Source organism: Salminus brasiliensis, chromosome 22 (assembly GCF_030463535.1).
Source record: "Salminus brasiliensis chromosome 22, fSalBra1.hap2, whole genome shotgun sequence".
NCBI classification, from domain to species: domain Eukaryota; kingdom Metazoa; phylum Chordata; class Actinopteri; order Characiformes; family Bryconidae; genus Salminus; species Salminus brasiliensis.
Window position 1 is genome coordinate 9,912,840 of NC_132899.1, and position 17,450 is coordinate 9,930,289.

The window sequence follows — 17,450 nt, forward strand, 5'->3', positions numbered from 1 at the left end:
GATACTCCAGTACAATACATAGGTGTATCCCTGCCATATATATCACAAATAAACCCAATTAAAATGAAGTGCTATACGTTATCATTTTAATAATGTTCAACAGTCATAAGCACAGTTATTGTCGTTGTAAGTGCATTTGATGGTGGTGCGGTCCTGCCACGCTATGGACCTGTGTCCAAGTCTGTTGGCCTGTGTGAGGAGGAGCTGTGGGCAGTGAGGTTTGTTTACTGCTGCTGCTGTCAGTATGAAGGGCGTCTCTCAGACTGCTGGAAAAGATCCAAATGTTACATCATAGCTAGTCTCTATTCTAGCAGCCCTTGAATCGAGCAGCATGGAATCTGATTGGTCCAAAGCACTGCCAATGTCATACAATCATATCCAGAATAGCGGGACAGACGCTAAATACCCACCTAGATTTTTAGCACTGCTAGGCTATATGTGTCTGCTAAAGAGCAAATACCTTCCTCTCACTGTTGAGCTATTAGCAAAAAGGTTTCCCCCTTTAAACCCAAGGCTTATTATTCAGACTATGTAATCGTAGTCTTATTCAGTAGGATTATTTACTGACAGACTAATTATCATGAACATATTTTATTATATTTTATTATTAATATGTTCTGTTATTACTATAATAATAGTGAGTTATGTAGTTATGATTGTGAAGAATCCATACAGACCGTGAGGTTTAAAAGTCAATACACCAAATGGACAAAAGTATTGGGACACCTGCTAATTCATTCATTCATTTCCAAGAGTATTAAAAAAGGGTTTCTCCTACTTTTGTTTTGTCTCTACTGTTTTTACTTTCTACTAGATTTAGAACAGTTGTTGTGAGGACTTGATTGCATCAAAATGATGCTGAATCATCACTACCCCACCTCATTCCCGACTCCCCAACTTATCCCAAAAGTACTGGATGGAGCACCAACCATCATTCCAGAGAACACAGTTCCATTGCTTCACAGCTCAATGCTGGGGGCTTTATACCCCTCTAGCCCACACTTAAGCATTAAACATGGTGCCAATAGGTTCATGTTTATCTGCTCCAGAGAGTCCTATTCTGTTGGCAATACTTCTCTATAGGGAGGAGATAAGCTGTGTGTGTGCATTTGCACACCTCTGGCACCAATGGGTGCAACTTAAAGTAGCTGAATGCATTCATCAGAAGGTGTGTCCACAAATATTTGGACATATGTATATATAGCTGGAAATCAAATCTAGAGAATTACTCAATCTGGTGCAGAACAATGTGCTCTGTGATAAAATACAGTTCTTTAAGCCTTCAAAAGGTTCTTCACATTTAAACATTTTTTGTTTTATAAAAAAATAATATTCATGAGACCAAGAACGGTTCTTCTGTGGCATTGCTCATAGAGCCATTTGTAGCACCTTTATTTTAAAGAGTTTCTCAGACCACAGGGCTTTAAGCTTCAGAATCAAACTATCACGTACAGCAAAGTCATATGACCATTACACAACTGAGAGCTTTCAGACACGACGAGGAGCCTCCCTGTGGTTGATTAAGACAAATTGGCTATCATAAACCTGCTAAATGTCTGACTCTTTTCTGAAAGTCTGTGATGTCATCCAGCTGAAATGTTGAATGTCTTCATTAAATGATGGTCATGAGGTTGAAACTGTAATGTCTCAGCATGACGGGGGTTCTGAATGATAATACAGTATACTGGTATGGTCATTTTTAACAGGCACATGAGTGCATGCTATAAACCTCAGTAACCATCTGGGAACAATCACAGTACTTTTACACACCTCTCTCTTTCCCTGCTTGGCTCTCTCTTTAGTTTTCACTCACTTACACACACATACACACACAGATAGTAGGCCCAGATTGTGTCCCAGAGTGTCCAGATTGCATCAGAGCTCCTGGAGCGCAGCAGCGAGCCAGCCTGCCTGTAACTGTTGATTCACTAGGTGGGGTGCCGATTTTGCTGTTTTTAGTGGACTCCTCTCAAATCACTACACAATGAAAGAGATCACTGTCTACATGACAAAACTATTTACAACCCCTCAGCATTAACCCTTTAAAACCTAGGCTTATTTCTGACTGCCTTGAGGTCTATAATTCAGAATTCACTATGAATGTTTCAATATTCACTACAAAGTATAAAGTAACTACATTATTCAGTACATTATTCAGTATCCTTTATGATCTGTGAATTACTCAGTAATTACTATGTAGTATTTAGTATCCACTATTAAGTATTATTAACAACTATAAATTACAGTGAAGTATTCAGTATCCCCATATGAATTATTCAGTATATACTCTGAATTAGTCAGTATCCACTATGAATTATACAGCAACCACTATGAATTATTCAGTATCCACTGTGAATTACTCAGTATCCACTAAGTATTCTGCAACTACTATGGATTATTTAGTATCTACCATGATTCATTCGGTATTTACACAAATTATTATGCAGTGTCTGCTATGAATTACTCAGTATTCCCTGTGGAATATTCAGTAACTACTATAAATTGTTCAGTATCCACTGTGCATTATTTACTAACCACTGTGAACTGCTCAGTATCCACTATAAAATATTTAGTATCCACTATGAATGACTCAGTTTCTACTATAATTTATTTCATATCCACTATGCATTATTCAGTATCCACTGAGAATTGCTCAGTATCCATTGTGCATTATTCAGTATCCATTATGAATAAATCAGTATCTACTAGAAATTATTTAGCATCCACTATGAAATATTTAGCATCTACTATGATTTATTCAGTATCCACTAAAATAGGATGCAGTAATTGCAATGAATTATTCAGTATGACTCATTAAGTGTCTACTATTAACCTTCCAGTACCAGTAAGTTCCAGTTCCAGTAAGATTTATTCAGTACTCACTATGAATTATTCAGCCAATATTATGAATTAATACAGTGTCTACCATGAATTATTAGGTATCAGCTATGAATTATTCAGCATTTCATACGATGTTTGAGGTTGTTTGAGAGTGTAAATGGATAAAGAAACAGATAAATAGTCCTATGTGTAATATTGTGTTCAGAATGGCTTCTGCTGAAATGGGCCCTCCATTATTCTTAACAGATTTCACAGTTAAGTCAAACATTGCTCCTTTCTGCACTGACATAGTTAATAATTCAGTCATGGCATCCTTTAGAACTCTATTTATATCCCATGCCATCACTGATGGGGCTCTATTCTGAAGTCTATGTTCACTGTCACTGTCTCTCTGAGGCCGGTCAGATCAGCAGGTAAGTAAATTGGAAAGCTGGACAACTGCAACATGAATGACAGTACTACAGAAAACAGCACCACAAACCTACACAGAGCAGCTGTACCTTTTTCCTCAGGCATTGTCTTTCTTCTGCACGTCAGTTCTGAGCTATAAATCCAATCAGATGTGATTCACTGCTCAAATATCCAGGTTGTAAGTTACTGTGGAGGAGCACTATGTCGCATCTTCCTCAGGCCGGCCTCTCAGTGTGAGTCGTTGAGGTGACTCTGTCCTCGTACTGAGCTGCAGCAGCGTGTAGCACGTTTCTTCCCACCACCCGTATTCAGAGTAAACCACGCCTTTTACGCTGTGATTGGCTACTGGTCTCTAGCGTCGTGCGCTGGTAATGGCTCGTGCTGCCACGCCTCTTGCGCTGTGATTGGCTAGTAATGTCCCGCCTCCTGAATTTAGACTGATGTTATTGGCTAGTATTTTATCACAGTGTGGAACAGCCAATATTAAAGCAGCTGAGTGTGAGAAAAACGGGTGGAAAATAAAAACAGCGTGTAATCCCTAAAAGCCCTTGGCAAAGCATACAAGCGCCCAAATGTACACTTCCCTTACTTAACACCTTCCTTAACCTTACCTGACTGTGTAATAATAATAATAATAATAATAATAATAATAATAATAATAACAACAATAATAATAATAACAGTCTGAAAGTAGAAAATGAAAGTATAATATTTTAGCAATATTATCACTTTATAAATTTTACCCTGTAAACTCTCCAAAAACACCAACATTTTAATCATTATATGCAAAACAAGTTTTTTAAAAGGTAAAGGTGCATGTATTTGTCACTGTACAGCGAAATGTGCCCTCTGCATTTAACCCATCTGTGGTAGTGAACACACACACACACACACACACACGGGGCAGGGAGTACACACACCCAGAGCGGTGGGCAGCCAACTCCAGCGCCCGGGGAGCAGAGAGGGTAAAGGGCCCTGCTCAAGGGCCCAAAAGTGGCAGCTTGCCAAGCCCGGGAATCGAACCCACAACCCTGTTATCGATCTAACCGCTGAGCCACCACTGGCCCAGGTGGTACCCCAGCCTTATAGTTAGCTCTTGCTCTGGCCAGGACTGTGCTCAATTCTCTGCTTTTTTCATATCAGGATTACCAGAACATTCAATATATTGCTGAATAGATTTTTGCTTGCTATTAAACGAAGTAACATCTTTATCATTATTTCTAACACTTGCTACAACATTAATTGTATCAGGATGATATTAATGTATTATTCTCATCACTGTATGCCCTACATCAGCCAATATCCTCACGTTTATGTAAAATTTCATTTTAGCTGCTATGCACTGCTATATAGTAAAGTATTTAGGTGCTATGTTGATATCATTTCCATCCTGGGATTAATAATCTCATCGCTATCCATTCATCCAACTAACTAATTAACAAATAGTTGGCCATCTATGCATCTTACTATATCTACTCTATATGTATCATTAAATGATTATGATCCTGCTTTTGCTGGAGTAAGTGTCTCTACTGTTCAGGAAAAAAAAGCATTCTACTAGATTTTGGAGGAGCATTGCTGTGAAGACTGATTGCATTCAGCAACCAGAGCCTTTGTGAGGTCAGGTGTTGGATGATCACCACCCCACCTATAACACAGTTGCACTGCTCCACAGCTCAGGGGCATTATAGCACTCTAGCCCACGCCTGGCATTAGACATGGGGCCAATAGGTTCATGTTTATCTGCTCCAGATATTTAAATTCTATTGCCAATACTTCTCTACAAGGACTAAGCTGTGTGTGTGCATTTGCACATCTGTGTGTCAGCAATATGTGCAACTTAACATGGCTACATGCAATCATTCGAAGGGGTGTTCACACACATTTGGACATCTACCTGTCTGTTTGTCTGTCTATCTACCTATTTTGTTGATTGTGCATGCATGTGGCACATTCCCCTTCATGAAGATGCTGTAGAGTACATTACAGGAGTCAACATCAATTATTATTTATTTATCTGAACAGAAAAAGCACTTTTTGCTGGTGACACCTGAATAATTGATGTGCCTGCAGAGACACGATGTAGAGTGGAGCACTAATGGGGCTCTATACAAGGCATCATTTGATGTTCCTTATGGTGTGTAGTAGAGTTCACTAAATACAGAACAACCACAACATTAAAACCACCTGCCCTAATAGTGGTTGGTGTATTGTAGTGGGTAATAACACTGCACTTACCGTGGCATACTAGGGTTTGATTCCAAAGCCAGGCAAGCTCATCACACTTCACTAATAAGAGTCCTTGGCCAAGTCTCCTAACACTACAGTCACCTGTAATACATTCAGATGTAATTCACTTTGGCTAAGGCCACCAGCCAAGTGTATATAAATATAAATGTGTAGGTCACAACAGCTCTGGCCTGTAAACACCTAGCCAGCACAAACATTTTCAGCAATTTGAGCTACAGTAGCTCTTCTGTGGGATCAGACCAGATGGACTAGCCTTCAGCCTTCCACTACTGAGCCTTGGGCACCAATGACCCTGCAACAGGTTCTTCGATTGTCCTTCCTTGGAGCACTTTTGGTAGGTTCTGTCTACTGCATACCAGGAACACCCTACAAGACCAGCCTGATGTTTTGGAGATGCTCTGTGCCAGTCGTCTAGCCATCACGATTTGGTCATTGTCTCAGATCCTTATGCTTGCCCATTTTTCCTGCTTCGAGAACGGACTATTCTTGAAGAATTGACTTCAAGCACTGTCTGTTCACTTGCTGCCGAATATATCCCACCCCTATACAGGTGCCACTGTAACTAGATGATCAGTACTGTTCACTTCACATCAGTGGTTGCAATGGCTGTTCAGAATGGAGGCTTACACCTTTTTTATAGGGTCCAGTTTTGATTCCTTGGAAGGAAAAACACTGGTTGTACTTGGCAGGTGTTGAACCTGCACTGCCTGACTGGATCTGATTACTGTGATTGTTCTCACTGATTTTGGATCTGCTGTGGTCTTATTTGTAGCGTTGTTGAGAACAACAGGTTTCCACTCTGCTCTGAAATCTACTGTATTCATGGAAATCTAGTTGCAGCATAGAGTGCTAGGACATTTTGATCGCACCTGAAGGTTTTTGAAAGAATGGGTACTGTTTGTAAATTTCAAATATGCACCTGTGATGAAGATAAATTAATGTTAAGATATAAAATGATATGAAATTGATTAAGATGTTTAACAAAAGAAATAAAATAGTGAATTTGGACTGACTGGTTAAAGAAGAAAACCTGGTACCCTGGCGAATTATAACAAGTACTTTAGAGAATGTACCCCTTATGCTCTGTGACTTTTAATACACCCTAACTGCATGCAAAGCAATGCAAACTGGCTTGTTGAGATGTTTCTAAGATATAACAATGGGGGGGCAGAAACCACCGGTGGTTCCAAAGAGTGTAAGAGGATAACTGCAATTTCTGTATTTTGTCATTTCTATTGGTCCTAATGCTCACCCCACTGCCTTCCAAACTGCTTCTCCAAATAACTGTGTTGGACATTAGGGAATGTTGGTCAGGATTTTATCATCAGCGCTCCACATCGCAAGGTCACACATGAATGAAGTCTCTCTAATGAAAGCTCTGAGATATGACTAATGCTTTGACAGACCAAGGAGGCATTTATGAAGCTGGAACCCTTTCACATCAAGCCATTTTAATTGCAGCTCCTTCACTGACTTGGAAAGGCTCAACACTTCATCTCTTTGTCAGCGTTCATAAACCTCTTACCTCTTTCTTTCCATCAGCCTCACATTTTTTTCTCTTTTAGCCTTTCACAGATTTGACTCTTTCACACCCTGCCTGGGTAAAAGAACATACTGTACCCCCCTCAATAGCCCTGTTCCAACTGGAACACTTGGTGTTCACTAGCATGTGTCTGCGAGGACCACAAGGCTGTTCGGTGTCCCATTCCTCATTTTGGGTTTCAATGGGATACTTATGGGTGTCCCCTATGTGGGTGCCCTAGAGTGGCTGTGTTTGTTTACAGAGGCCACAGCATATTCAGATTTGAGTTGTGTGTTTTGGTGTTGCAATCTAGTGTATGTGTGTGTAACAATCATATGCAAATATATCTGCTATACAAATTGGGCAAGAGACACACACATGATGCAGATGCAACTGATTCCATGCTTTCACAAATGTATGACTTTAAAGGGTAAGCTTTCAAAAGGGTCCTTGAGGACCCTTTGCCCTTTTTATGGAGCCCCTAACCTCTCTCTCTCTTGCCCTCTTCCTCTCTGTCTCTCTCTTGCTCTCCCTATCTCTCTTTATCAATGCAACTAAACTGCCTGCTTTTACAAATATGTGCATTTAAGCCATTGAAGTCTCTTCAATGGCTTCAATGGTTTCACCTCAAAAAAAAGTGTGGGCAATTTTCTTGCTTCTTCTGGACTTCTTGCTCGCTCTCTCCTCATGTTCCTCTCCATCTCCCTTGTTCTCTCTCTCTCTCTCTCTCTCTCTCTCTCTCTCTCTCTCTCTCTCTCTGGGACTGAATAATGATCAGGCTTGTAAAACAGATGCCTCACACCTGTCAAAGTCAGCTATGCAATGATAACCACAGCAGAGGGGCTGTCTTTTCACACATGACATTTTCCAACTCCTCAGCGTCAGCTAAAACCTCAGTTGAACCTGACATGGTGTGTTACTCTGCTTTGGATCCATGTAAGCTGTAAATCTAACGATACAAGTACAAAAATGCTAAATTGCCAGCCTTCCTTTGAGAAATTAGATTTACTATCCCCTCTCTCTGTGTCCATATTTAAGAACTAACAAAAGGGTCTAATAGCATGGAATAACTGTAGTTACTGTAGCACAATGTGAACATTGTGAGTGGCGCAGATGATGGAAAAAATAAACACAGCGTCAAAGAGGCATTGCTCTAAGGGAGTGTGTGAAAGTGAAATAGCCAAGCTTGGCCTTAAAAAAACATATTACATAATGCACTCAAGCTCTTCCTATGACTTTTTTCCTGATGTATAAAACATACAGTATTACGGACTGTTCATGCTCTAACTCTGTGTGCTATCCAATCCAATGTGTGTGTACTGATGCCTGCTTGTGCCAGGTTGTATGCCGAGAGGCACAGCTTAGTTTAGATTGTTTTTCAAGTTGACAGAAGGGTCGATACAGCAAGCAGGACGACACGTGGCAGCAAAGGAATCGCCCACGGCAATCTTAAAACCCATCTGTGGCTCCAGCAGAGCAACATGATGCAGTTTTAGAAGCCAGGAACAGACCTTGCATTGCTACCAATTCATCAATGCCTGATTACTAGCTTTGTCCAGCAATAGTTAACTACCACAACAAACTTCTCTGACCAGTAATAACATACTAAATTTACTACATACTGAGGGACTACGAAGGAGGAAAAGCTCAACAGGGGCCCAAAAGGAGTTTATCTTTGTAGAAACATTGGTTTATTACTCTATTATTAATCCTAATCCAGAAACTAATATTAATCATTTGTTAACAGTTCATCATATTATGTGGAGTCCCACAGGGTTCTATTTTAGGGTCTATGAAACTGATGTTTATTATAAGAGTAATGCAATTATGAGGGTGAAGACCCAAAGTGTGGGCCTATGTACAGGGTTTAAGGAGTTAAATACTTACCTGTTTCACAACATGGGGCCTAGGCAAACATGCAACAGTAAATCAGGAGTAGCTCCACTCTAAAAAGACTGAAAATAACAACCACTTCCACAACACACCCCAAATGACCACATGAAGCCAGAATCCAAAATCCAGATATTAAAAATGCAGCACACACCCCACATTAAGCAGCTGACCTAACATAACCTGGTCTAAAGATCTGCACATTTGTAAACGTGAGTAATGAAATGTAATACACTAAGCTGGGGAGCAAATTCATATGCCATAGTATATGAATGGCATTATTAATGGCCAGTAGTAGCGTGAGAGACTCAGAGAGCATGAGAGAGATGTGAATAGAACAATGATGATAAGATTTTCCTGTTCCATATTAAAGACTGAGCCTCAGTTTTGAAGACTCACACCTTTTCTGAGCAGAAAACACCAGCTGTGAATGCCTGTCCACTGGATGCATCTGAAATATGTTTGGACTGGGTCATTCACATGCTCATGCATATTGCAAACTGAGAACTAAGGGGGCATGGGGAACACTCTAATACAGGGTAAAATGTAACCATATCACAACATCAATTTTGGACATATTTCCAACGCAATGTTCAACGTCACAGTGATTTGGTCGATTTCTAGAGATTCACTCTGAAGACCCCTGTTTCAGATGACTGTCAACAAGGGAAACACCTATTTCACATGTCTTTTTTGCATGTGTAAATAAGTCCTATATTCACTCCTATACTATTTCAATCAGCCTCTTGAGCCTTACTGATTATAGCAATCAGCCATAACATTAAAACAGGTAAAGGGAAAAAAAATATTATCTTCATCTACAGTGGCATCTGTCAAGGGTTAAGATATGTTACACAGCAAGTGAACAGTCAGTTCTTAGAGGTGATGTGCTGTTAATTGCGTGAATAATGAGCAAGCACAAGAATTTGAAGACCAAACTGTGATGGCTAGACGACTGCATCAGAGCATCTCCAAAACATCAGGCAGGTCTTGTGAGGTGTTTCTGGTATGCAGTGGTCAGTAATTATCAAAACAGCTCTAAGAAAGGTCAACTGGTTAACTGGGGACAAGATCATGGGCACCTAAGCCTCACTGATTTGATCCATGGACCTCACAACTTACAGGATTTAAAGGCTCTGCTGTTAATGTCTTTGTGCCAGATACCACAGGATGCCTTGAGAGGTCTTGTGAAGTCCATCTCCTCGACTGGACAGATCTGTTATGGCAGAACCTTCTCAACATTAGGCAGGTGGTGTATAGCACCATTTTAATGCATGTAAACAGCTCACAGTGACAGCTAGCCAAAGTTAGTTTTAACCCGTTCCTCCTCAGCAGGGTGCCACAACATCAGCCACTGAAAGTTAAGAAGGTTTTATTTTTTAAGGTAAAGGTAAAGCCATTTTGGAGTATTATGTTTTTGATGTGTGAGAGATATACATCAAGATATACATCCCTACACATACTTAAAATCTCTACAAGATCAGAAATGTGCCAATTAAATGGATTGGACAGACTGGAAGTGCCAATTAAAGCAAATACAGCAGAATACCACTGAACATGCCAATCTGGTCCCCAGCCCATTAGCTAGACTGCAACAAAGCATATGCTGAAACATCTGTCTCTGTGTTTGTGTGTGTGTGTGTGTGTGTATGGTAACACTGATGTTGGAATAAGATGATTTGCAGATTATATAACACAGCTTTGACTGTGAACCACTGCATTTACTTTGACAGCCTCAGCTAGAGGTAAATGTAGAAATAACAGACAATAGTTTGCATGTCTGTGCAAAAGATGTAAAAATGTGGAAACTAATACATGACCAAGCAAGTGGCATCCTAAAATACAGTAAAGTACATTACACCTCTGCCACAACCTGGTAATAATCCACCTACACAAATCATAAGCATGTTAGCTGATGCTGTAGCCGCTAAGACGAGGCGCTCAAGTCATGCTGCAGTAAGTTTAGTAGTAGATTTGAGAAGCTGAAGCATATGACCCACATTTAAAGCCGTGTGCCTCTCTCTCTTTGGAATAAGTCTGTGCCTGCTGTGATGAGGCAAAGCAATCACTAATCCTTTCAGTTTGTTCTTCAAACTGTTCTTCAGTTGAGCCGCTTTGCATCTCATTCTCTGAAGAGATCGCTCCCTTAAAAGCTAAATCCCATACACACACTGCACTGCACCGAGTCAATAATAAAAACAACTCTCCCTCTTGCTTTCACACTCACACACTCACACACTCCTGTAATGATGTTTTCATGGGGGAGGTTTCTATAAAATGTATCGCCACTGTACTGCAAAAACCCTGAATCTTCATTTTTGCTGTTTTTTTTTTTTCAACCTAGTAGTTCTTCTCTAGATTATGGTAATATTTCATGATGAACAGACATGCTCCAAAATCTTTTTATATTCATTTCCATTGGAGGTTTTATCCTCTGTAAAGATGACTAAAGGTTTTCGATCGACAACGTAATTATACATTTCTATAGCTAAATAATGCTAGAGCCATACCTACCATAACCGTAAGTAGGCCTACATTCTTAAGGTTCTTTAAGGAACCTTTTTCTTCTAAAACATTTTATTTGAAAGCCCATCAGGAGGTTCCTCTACAGTTTCAAATTGAAGAACTTCCAAAAGTTCCTCAAGGATCTTATTCTTTTAACAGTGTAGTGGGTTACATTTAGGCTAGGTTTAGGTTAGAATGAATGTATTTAGGTATAGTAAGTTAAGTTAGGTTTAGGTTGAAGTGTAGCTTCAATTAGGGTCAGCTAATAAAATCACACTGCTTGCTTTCTAACATTATCTGTTTAAATCTTTCTGTGTGTCTGGATCGAGTCAGTAATTCATGAATTTGCGCGACAATCAAACTATACAAACTATAAGTATACATACGAATCCTAAAATGGTATTTTAGTCAGATATGTATGAATTCCTCTTGACACCAGGATGCACACAAATTACACAATATGTAAACAATCTGATGAAATATTTAGCTACTGTGTTTCTCTGGTTTGCTGCATATTATTTGTGACACTAAGCGATTTCAGATCCTCATTAAAAACATGTACGACAACATAAAGGAGAACATGAAGAAACACATCCTGTTCCATTCCTCTGGAATTTCTTTCCAACACAGCATAGTCTGCTGCTTGTTGAGACTTTTTAGACTACTTCACTCTGTTGGAATTTTCTATTTAAGTGAAGTTTAGATTCAACAGGTCTGGCAGTATCCAAGCCTGGATGTGTCTAGTTTAATTGATCCCATTTTAAGTTGATGAAAGAATTTGATTGATGAAATGAAGTTGATTAATTGGTTGGTTGGGTAACTGGGGGGGGGGGGGGGGGTTGTACTTTCTATCAAAGGGTGAGACAGTGTTGGATACCCTTTTTTTTCAATAATTTCAAATATTAGCCTCATATTACATTTTATATGAAGATCTCAAACAAGTGTGATTATTCAGGAGGGGCATTTTTATACTGTTGAATATTGACATTGTTTGATTAAAGACAGGACTGCATTATTTTGACCAAACTTAACCAAATATCTCACTGGAACTAGCAGAAACCCAGATAACATGCTCATGTGGGGTCTGTTTGCTTCTGTTTGCCCAACAGTGAAACCAGTAAGTTTAGTTCATGGGTTCCTTGTTGGCCCCACTTAAGAATGCCTACCAGGGATCCACTTGGTTCACGTTTACCACTTATAGCCCATTCCCACCTGGAACCCACCTAGCCCATGTTCCACCCATGTGCTTATTGGCTAGGACACACTCAGGAGGCTGCTGATAATGTCAGTGCAGCCATAAAAAACAGCAACCAATTCACAGTGCATTCCTAAATCAAACAATCGTTTGTTGCTTATCTTGCAATTATATGTATTTCATAACAATATAAAGTAATATTACTGCATGGATATTTGGTCCAGAGTATAACATTTAATAACTCACTCACTGGTTTCCCTGGGATTTACTATTAGTTCCTCAGTATTACACAATGTATTACACAATGTGGTTAACTGCACACTGAGACACATTAATGAAGATGCATATAGTTACGTTAAGACAGATGCACAAGAGAAGAAATGCATAATTTACAACACTACATTCACTCTCTCTCTTGTATAACCTAACTCCCTGCTACACTACAGCACTGATGTTCACTTATCCAACCACAGCACTCTGTCTCTCGTTGTCTCTTCCACACACATTCACACATCTTGGACCACAGAATGTATTTTTGATGGGATAAGGCAGGCAGCAGTTACCATCACACATATCAGCAGGTTAGGACCATCTATTCACAGTGGTAATACAAGGAGTGTTTAAGATAAGAATGGAGGAAAAGTCCATTCAGGACAGATATCATTTATATACATTACTCTACAGAGGTTTAGGCATTTAAACATGTGGTTTAAAACCATTTATCTCAGCAGTAAGATGGTTTTTACTGTAAAAAAAGATCCCATTAGATCAGATGGCAAAGGTAAGGTAAACATAAATACAGTAAAAAGGAACAAGAATTTCTCTTTTTGAATAAAGTAGTTGAGATCTTGTAAGCTAAGCTAATTTGAAAAACAGAGCCTGGTTCCAGGTTTTTACTGGACGCCTCCAGCCAACTCAATTCCACCAGCAGTTCACCTGATTTAACATCATTAAGCACTGATTTACCAAACCAGGCGTTGGATAATAATTATAATTAATACTACACTCCCATGAGGAGAGCATTGAGGATGTTTTAATGAACACAGTGCTGTAAAATAACAACTGTTTGCATGTTATTTGTATTTATTCTGATATTAGTGTTTTACTGAGATAATAAACACTTTTCACTTGTGTCTACAATTCATGCACAGTACTCTACATCAACATTAAAGGCACAGTAATAAAGCTCAGTATAAAAACATCTGTTTAATATGACATGGTTAGATCAGGTTCAAAAGGTGTTGGGTTTTGGTATATAAATGCATACACAGTAAACTTTAATTGGGAAAGAGACACATGTATGATATTAACCTTTTACATGCCTATTTCAATGTAAATAATAGGCAAGACAATAAATTAATGCCAAGAATATATGAGAATATTTGTGAGCATAGATTTGGATTTTTTAAAATGATGACTAATGGAACAGTTCTTAGATAAATGATGTAAAAATAGCTCTGAACCCAGGTATTCTGGCTTGCTTTTGTCAAGGTGGTCTTTCTTTCTTAAATTGTCCAGTTCACATCACTGATTGTGCATTTTTGAAAGAAACTATTGTTCTGAATGATATAGTTCAGTTAATGGACATCTGGTGTGTATCACAGTCTACACCCTGCTGCCGCCTGTACAGAATGCTCTCTCATTACGTAAAGCAGTGCTGTGACACTCTGGCATGTCTGCAGTGAAGTAGGAAACAGAGGGTTGGAGAAACTGCCTCTGCAGCAAATACCAACCCCCACCCCTTGTCCACTCATAAGGGCATGAAGAAGACACACAAACAGCCCACAAACAGGGCTCTGTCTGGCCTTCGAAGCATAACATACTACTGGGGTCACAGACAATAAACAGCAAACAGCGATAAAGTCAGCCCTGACCAATCACCTCAGCACAAGGATGCTACGTTAGGGTTTCCATGGATGCGCTGAATTCCTGTATCTCTTGTCATTCCCTTGGAAACCTTGACTGGGGCAATTTAATTACGACACTCCACCGGTACATTCCACTGGTATAACCACTGACAGTTCGGAGTTGGCACATCTCACAATGAGACCCAGATTAAACTTTTCTTCGGGAGTGCAAAACATGATCACAGCTGATCACATATCACTGCCTAATAAATGAGGAAACCGTAGTCCTATAATTATTGGCCAATATTGGAGTTAGAGTTGATCATTATGACTGACTTCTCTACGCATATAATAACAATCATCAGTGTAGATGCATTTCCCTTCTAACCAACTCACTCAAAGGGATAGCATAGCGGATAACACCACTCTCCTACACATTCCTAGCCCAGGCAGGAGCACTGCTTTAGCAAATATATATATATATATATATATATATATATATATATATATATATATATATATATACATATATACACACCAGGATTTTAACTTTATTCAGCCATTATGTGTAACTGTATCTGCTCAGTGCACCAGATATCTGTGGCCAATATGCAACCTTTATAGCATTCTACAAATGAATGCTACATTTCCCCCATAATACCCTCTATACATCAATTTAGACCCTAGTTCTACATTTCAAAAATTGTGTAATACAATGCCTTTCATAATTTCATAAATGTGTATGAAAAATATGTGTGTGAAACATACTGGACATCAGAATCAGCCCAAAATTCCCACTTCAGTGCACCCCTGACTATAAGTTATTGTTAAGTTATTGCTGCACTCCTCTCGAGCCACCGCATACTAGGTCTACAATGATTCTCATGCTCACTCTCTTTGAGTTGACTCCTGTTGTTCATTGGAGGAAAGAGTTGCTGTGATAAATATAGACTGTGAAGGGCACACAGAGATATTTTTGGAGTTTTTTATAGAGACCTACATAAATCTCCTCAAAGGAAAAACAATTCAAGTGTGAGTGCCTCTGAAAGGAGGAGTGATGGGTTACAGTTACAGTTTTCCCCTCTGTGTTGTTATTAAGCTGATCTCCAGCTGAAATGTCAGTTTACCTGCACTAACTAACCCGAACAGCCTGTAATCCACCAGGGTTTGGACTTGCTATAATATTGCTCTGGCTGGTAGCACAGAGCAGTACGTGTCTAAACACACCGAATCAACAACTGTCCACACAGCGCTATTATGCCGACCTTTGCTGAGAGAGTCAAACATCCAGGGCACACTGCGTTAATATCATACCGGGCTAGCACACCTGCTTCTAGCTTCTAACCCACTGCTCTTCCTTTCAGAGGCACTTACACTTGAGTTGTTTTTCCTTGAAAAGCTTCCAGCACTTCCAGGCAAAAACATATGCTGGTTCATCAAGCTGGTTAAGCATCTAGACCTGCATAACAAGGTTTTTCATTTCAGTTCAATAGACTAGCTGATCATTAACATTATCAACTTGACCATGCTAGCCGTCAAACTGGTCACACTAGTTGAGTAGTTTGGTAAATCTAGTTTGGTCAACCTGGTCATACTGGTGGACCAGCATGGTCAGGCTGGTTATACTGGTGAACCCCCGTAGACATGCTGGTCCTGCTGATCAACAAGCTTAGGTCATGCTGGTTGACCAGCTTGGTCATGGTGGCTGGCCAGCGGGATCATGCCTGTACATCAGCTAGACCATCAAACTTGATAATGTACCCTATGCCGGTCAACCAGCTTTACCAGCTTGTCCAGTCTGATCTGGCCAAGACATTATTTTTTTTGGTATAAGTTGCAATTATAATGTGTAACTTATGTACTTATGAGAGATTTAAGATAAGAGTTTAAGGGTTTGATCTGGCTCTAAAAAAAATTGGGAAAATATACCACACTCATAAATATGCTACAAAAAATAGGGCAAAACTATGTTATCAGTATGATATCAGGTCCAGCATTATGAAAAGCATTAAAGAAGCATTACGTACGTCTGTACGTTGCTGTCAATATCAGCATCAATAGATACTCTCATATGGTAAACATCTGATATTGGCACAGGCCCATGTGCTTCTCATAGTCTGCACTTATATCAGTATTTAGCCACACTGCTTCTCACTCTCTCTCACTCTCTTTCTCTCTTACTGCACAGGTAGTGTAGGGAGGTCAGTCATGGGTCACTTGCTGTTAGCATTTTGCAGGATAAACAGAGGACTGTTTTACAGGGTGGTGCCAATTACAGCTCTAATGGTGAAATATTTGCTTCAAATTGGGGAGTGCACTACAAAACATACAGACACACAGACCAAGAGGTAGGTAACAAGTCATTATATGGTTACTGTGAGCTGCTATGCTGATGATTTTATTTTATTTCTGACAAAAAAGCACTAATTAAAGGACATGGCCACACATTTAACAGAGAATATCCCAAATAAATTACACTCAAGAGGGGTATCAGAGAATAATAACAAGAAGAAAGATGCAAGGCTTGAGGTATCTCACCCTAAATCCTCTGCTTCACTATCCCAGCATGCAACTAGCTACCCTTAGTTAATACATCCACCCACAGTGTTATTTGAGACATTACAGAAGGGCCATAGTGACATTTGCATTGCCACCACTGTGGCCTTTATGGTCCAGTACCTTCTCCAATTGCATTACATGTGCATAAGTGCAGCAAATTCTTACCACACTAATTGGAGGCTTTTTCCGCATTGTGAAGGTTGGCTTAGTTAGCCATATACCGATTTTCCGTATTTATGTCTGGACTGATAAACATATCATGTAGTTAATAATATCCCTCTCAATCAGTTCGTCCTCAGTAAGACTCATGTGTTGTTGCATGGCCGTTGTTTAAAATAACATGTCTATGAGGCGGGCAGGCTGCTTGATTGACAGGGTCAACTGGAAGCCACTCCTTTCCTCAATCACACGCACAAATAAAAGCCAAGAC

General features: G+C 39.6%; 1 protein-coding gene across 5 annotated transcripts in view; it reads right to left on the minus strand.

Moving 5' to 3' along the window:
* ablim2 (actin binding LIM protein family, member 2) overlaps positions 1-17,450 on the minus strand; it is a 96,443-nt gene that overhangs the window by 74,462 nt on the left and 4,531 nt on the right. For 4 of the 5 annotated variants that reach the window (XM_072667990.1, XM_072667987.1, XM_072667988.1 and 1 more), the window contains exon 1: positions 3,342-3,498. The exons of the other annotated variant lie outside the window; for it this stretch is intronic. In XM_072667990.1, the coding sequence (XP_072524091.1) occupies positions 3,342-3,357 (16 nt within the window). In that variant the 5' untranslated portion in view covers positions 3,358-3,498. Of the gene's footprint in view, positions 1-3,341; positions 3,499-17,450 lie in introns of those variants that run through there. 5 annotated transcript variants of the gene reach the window in all.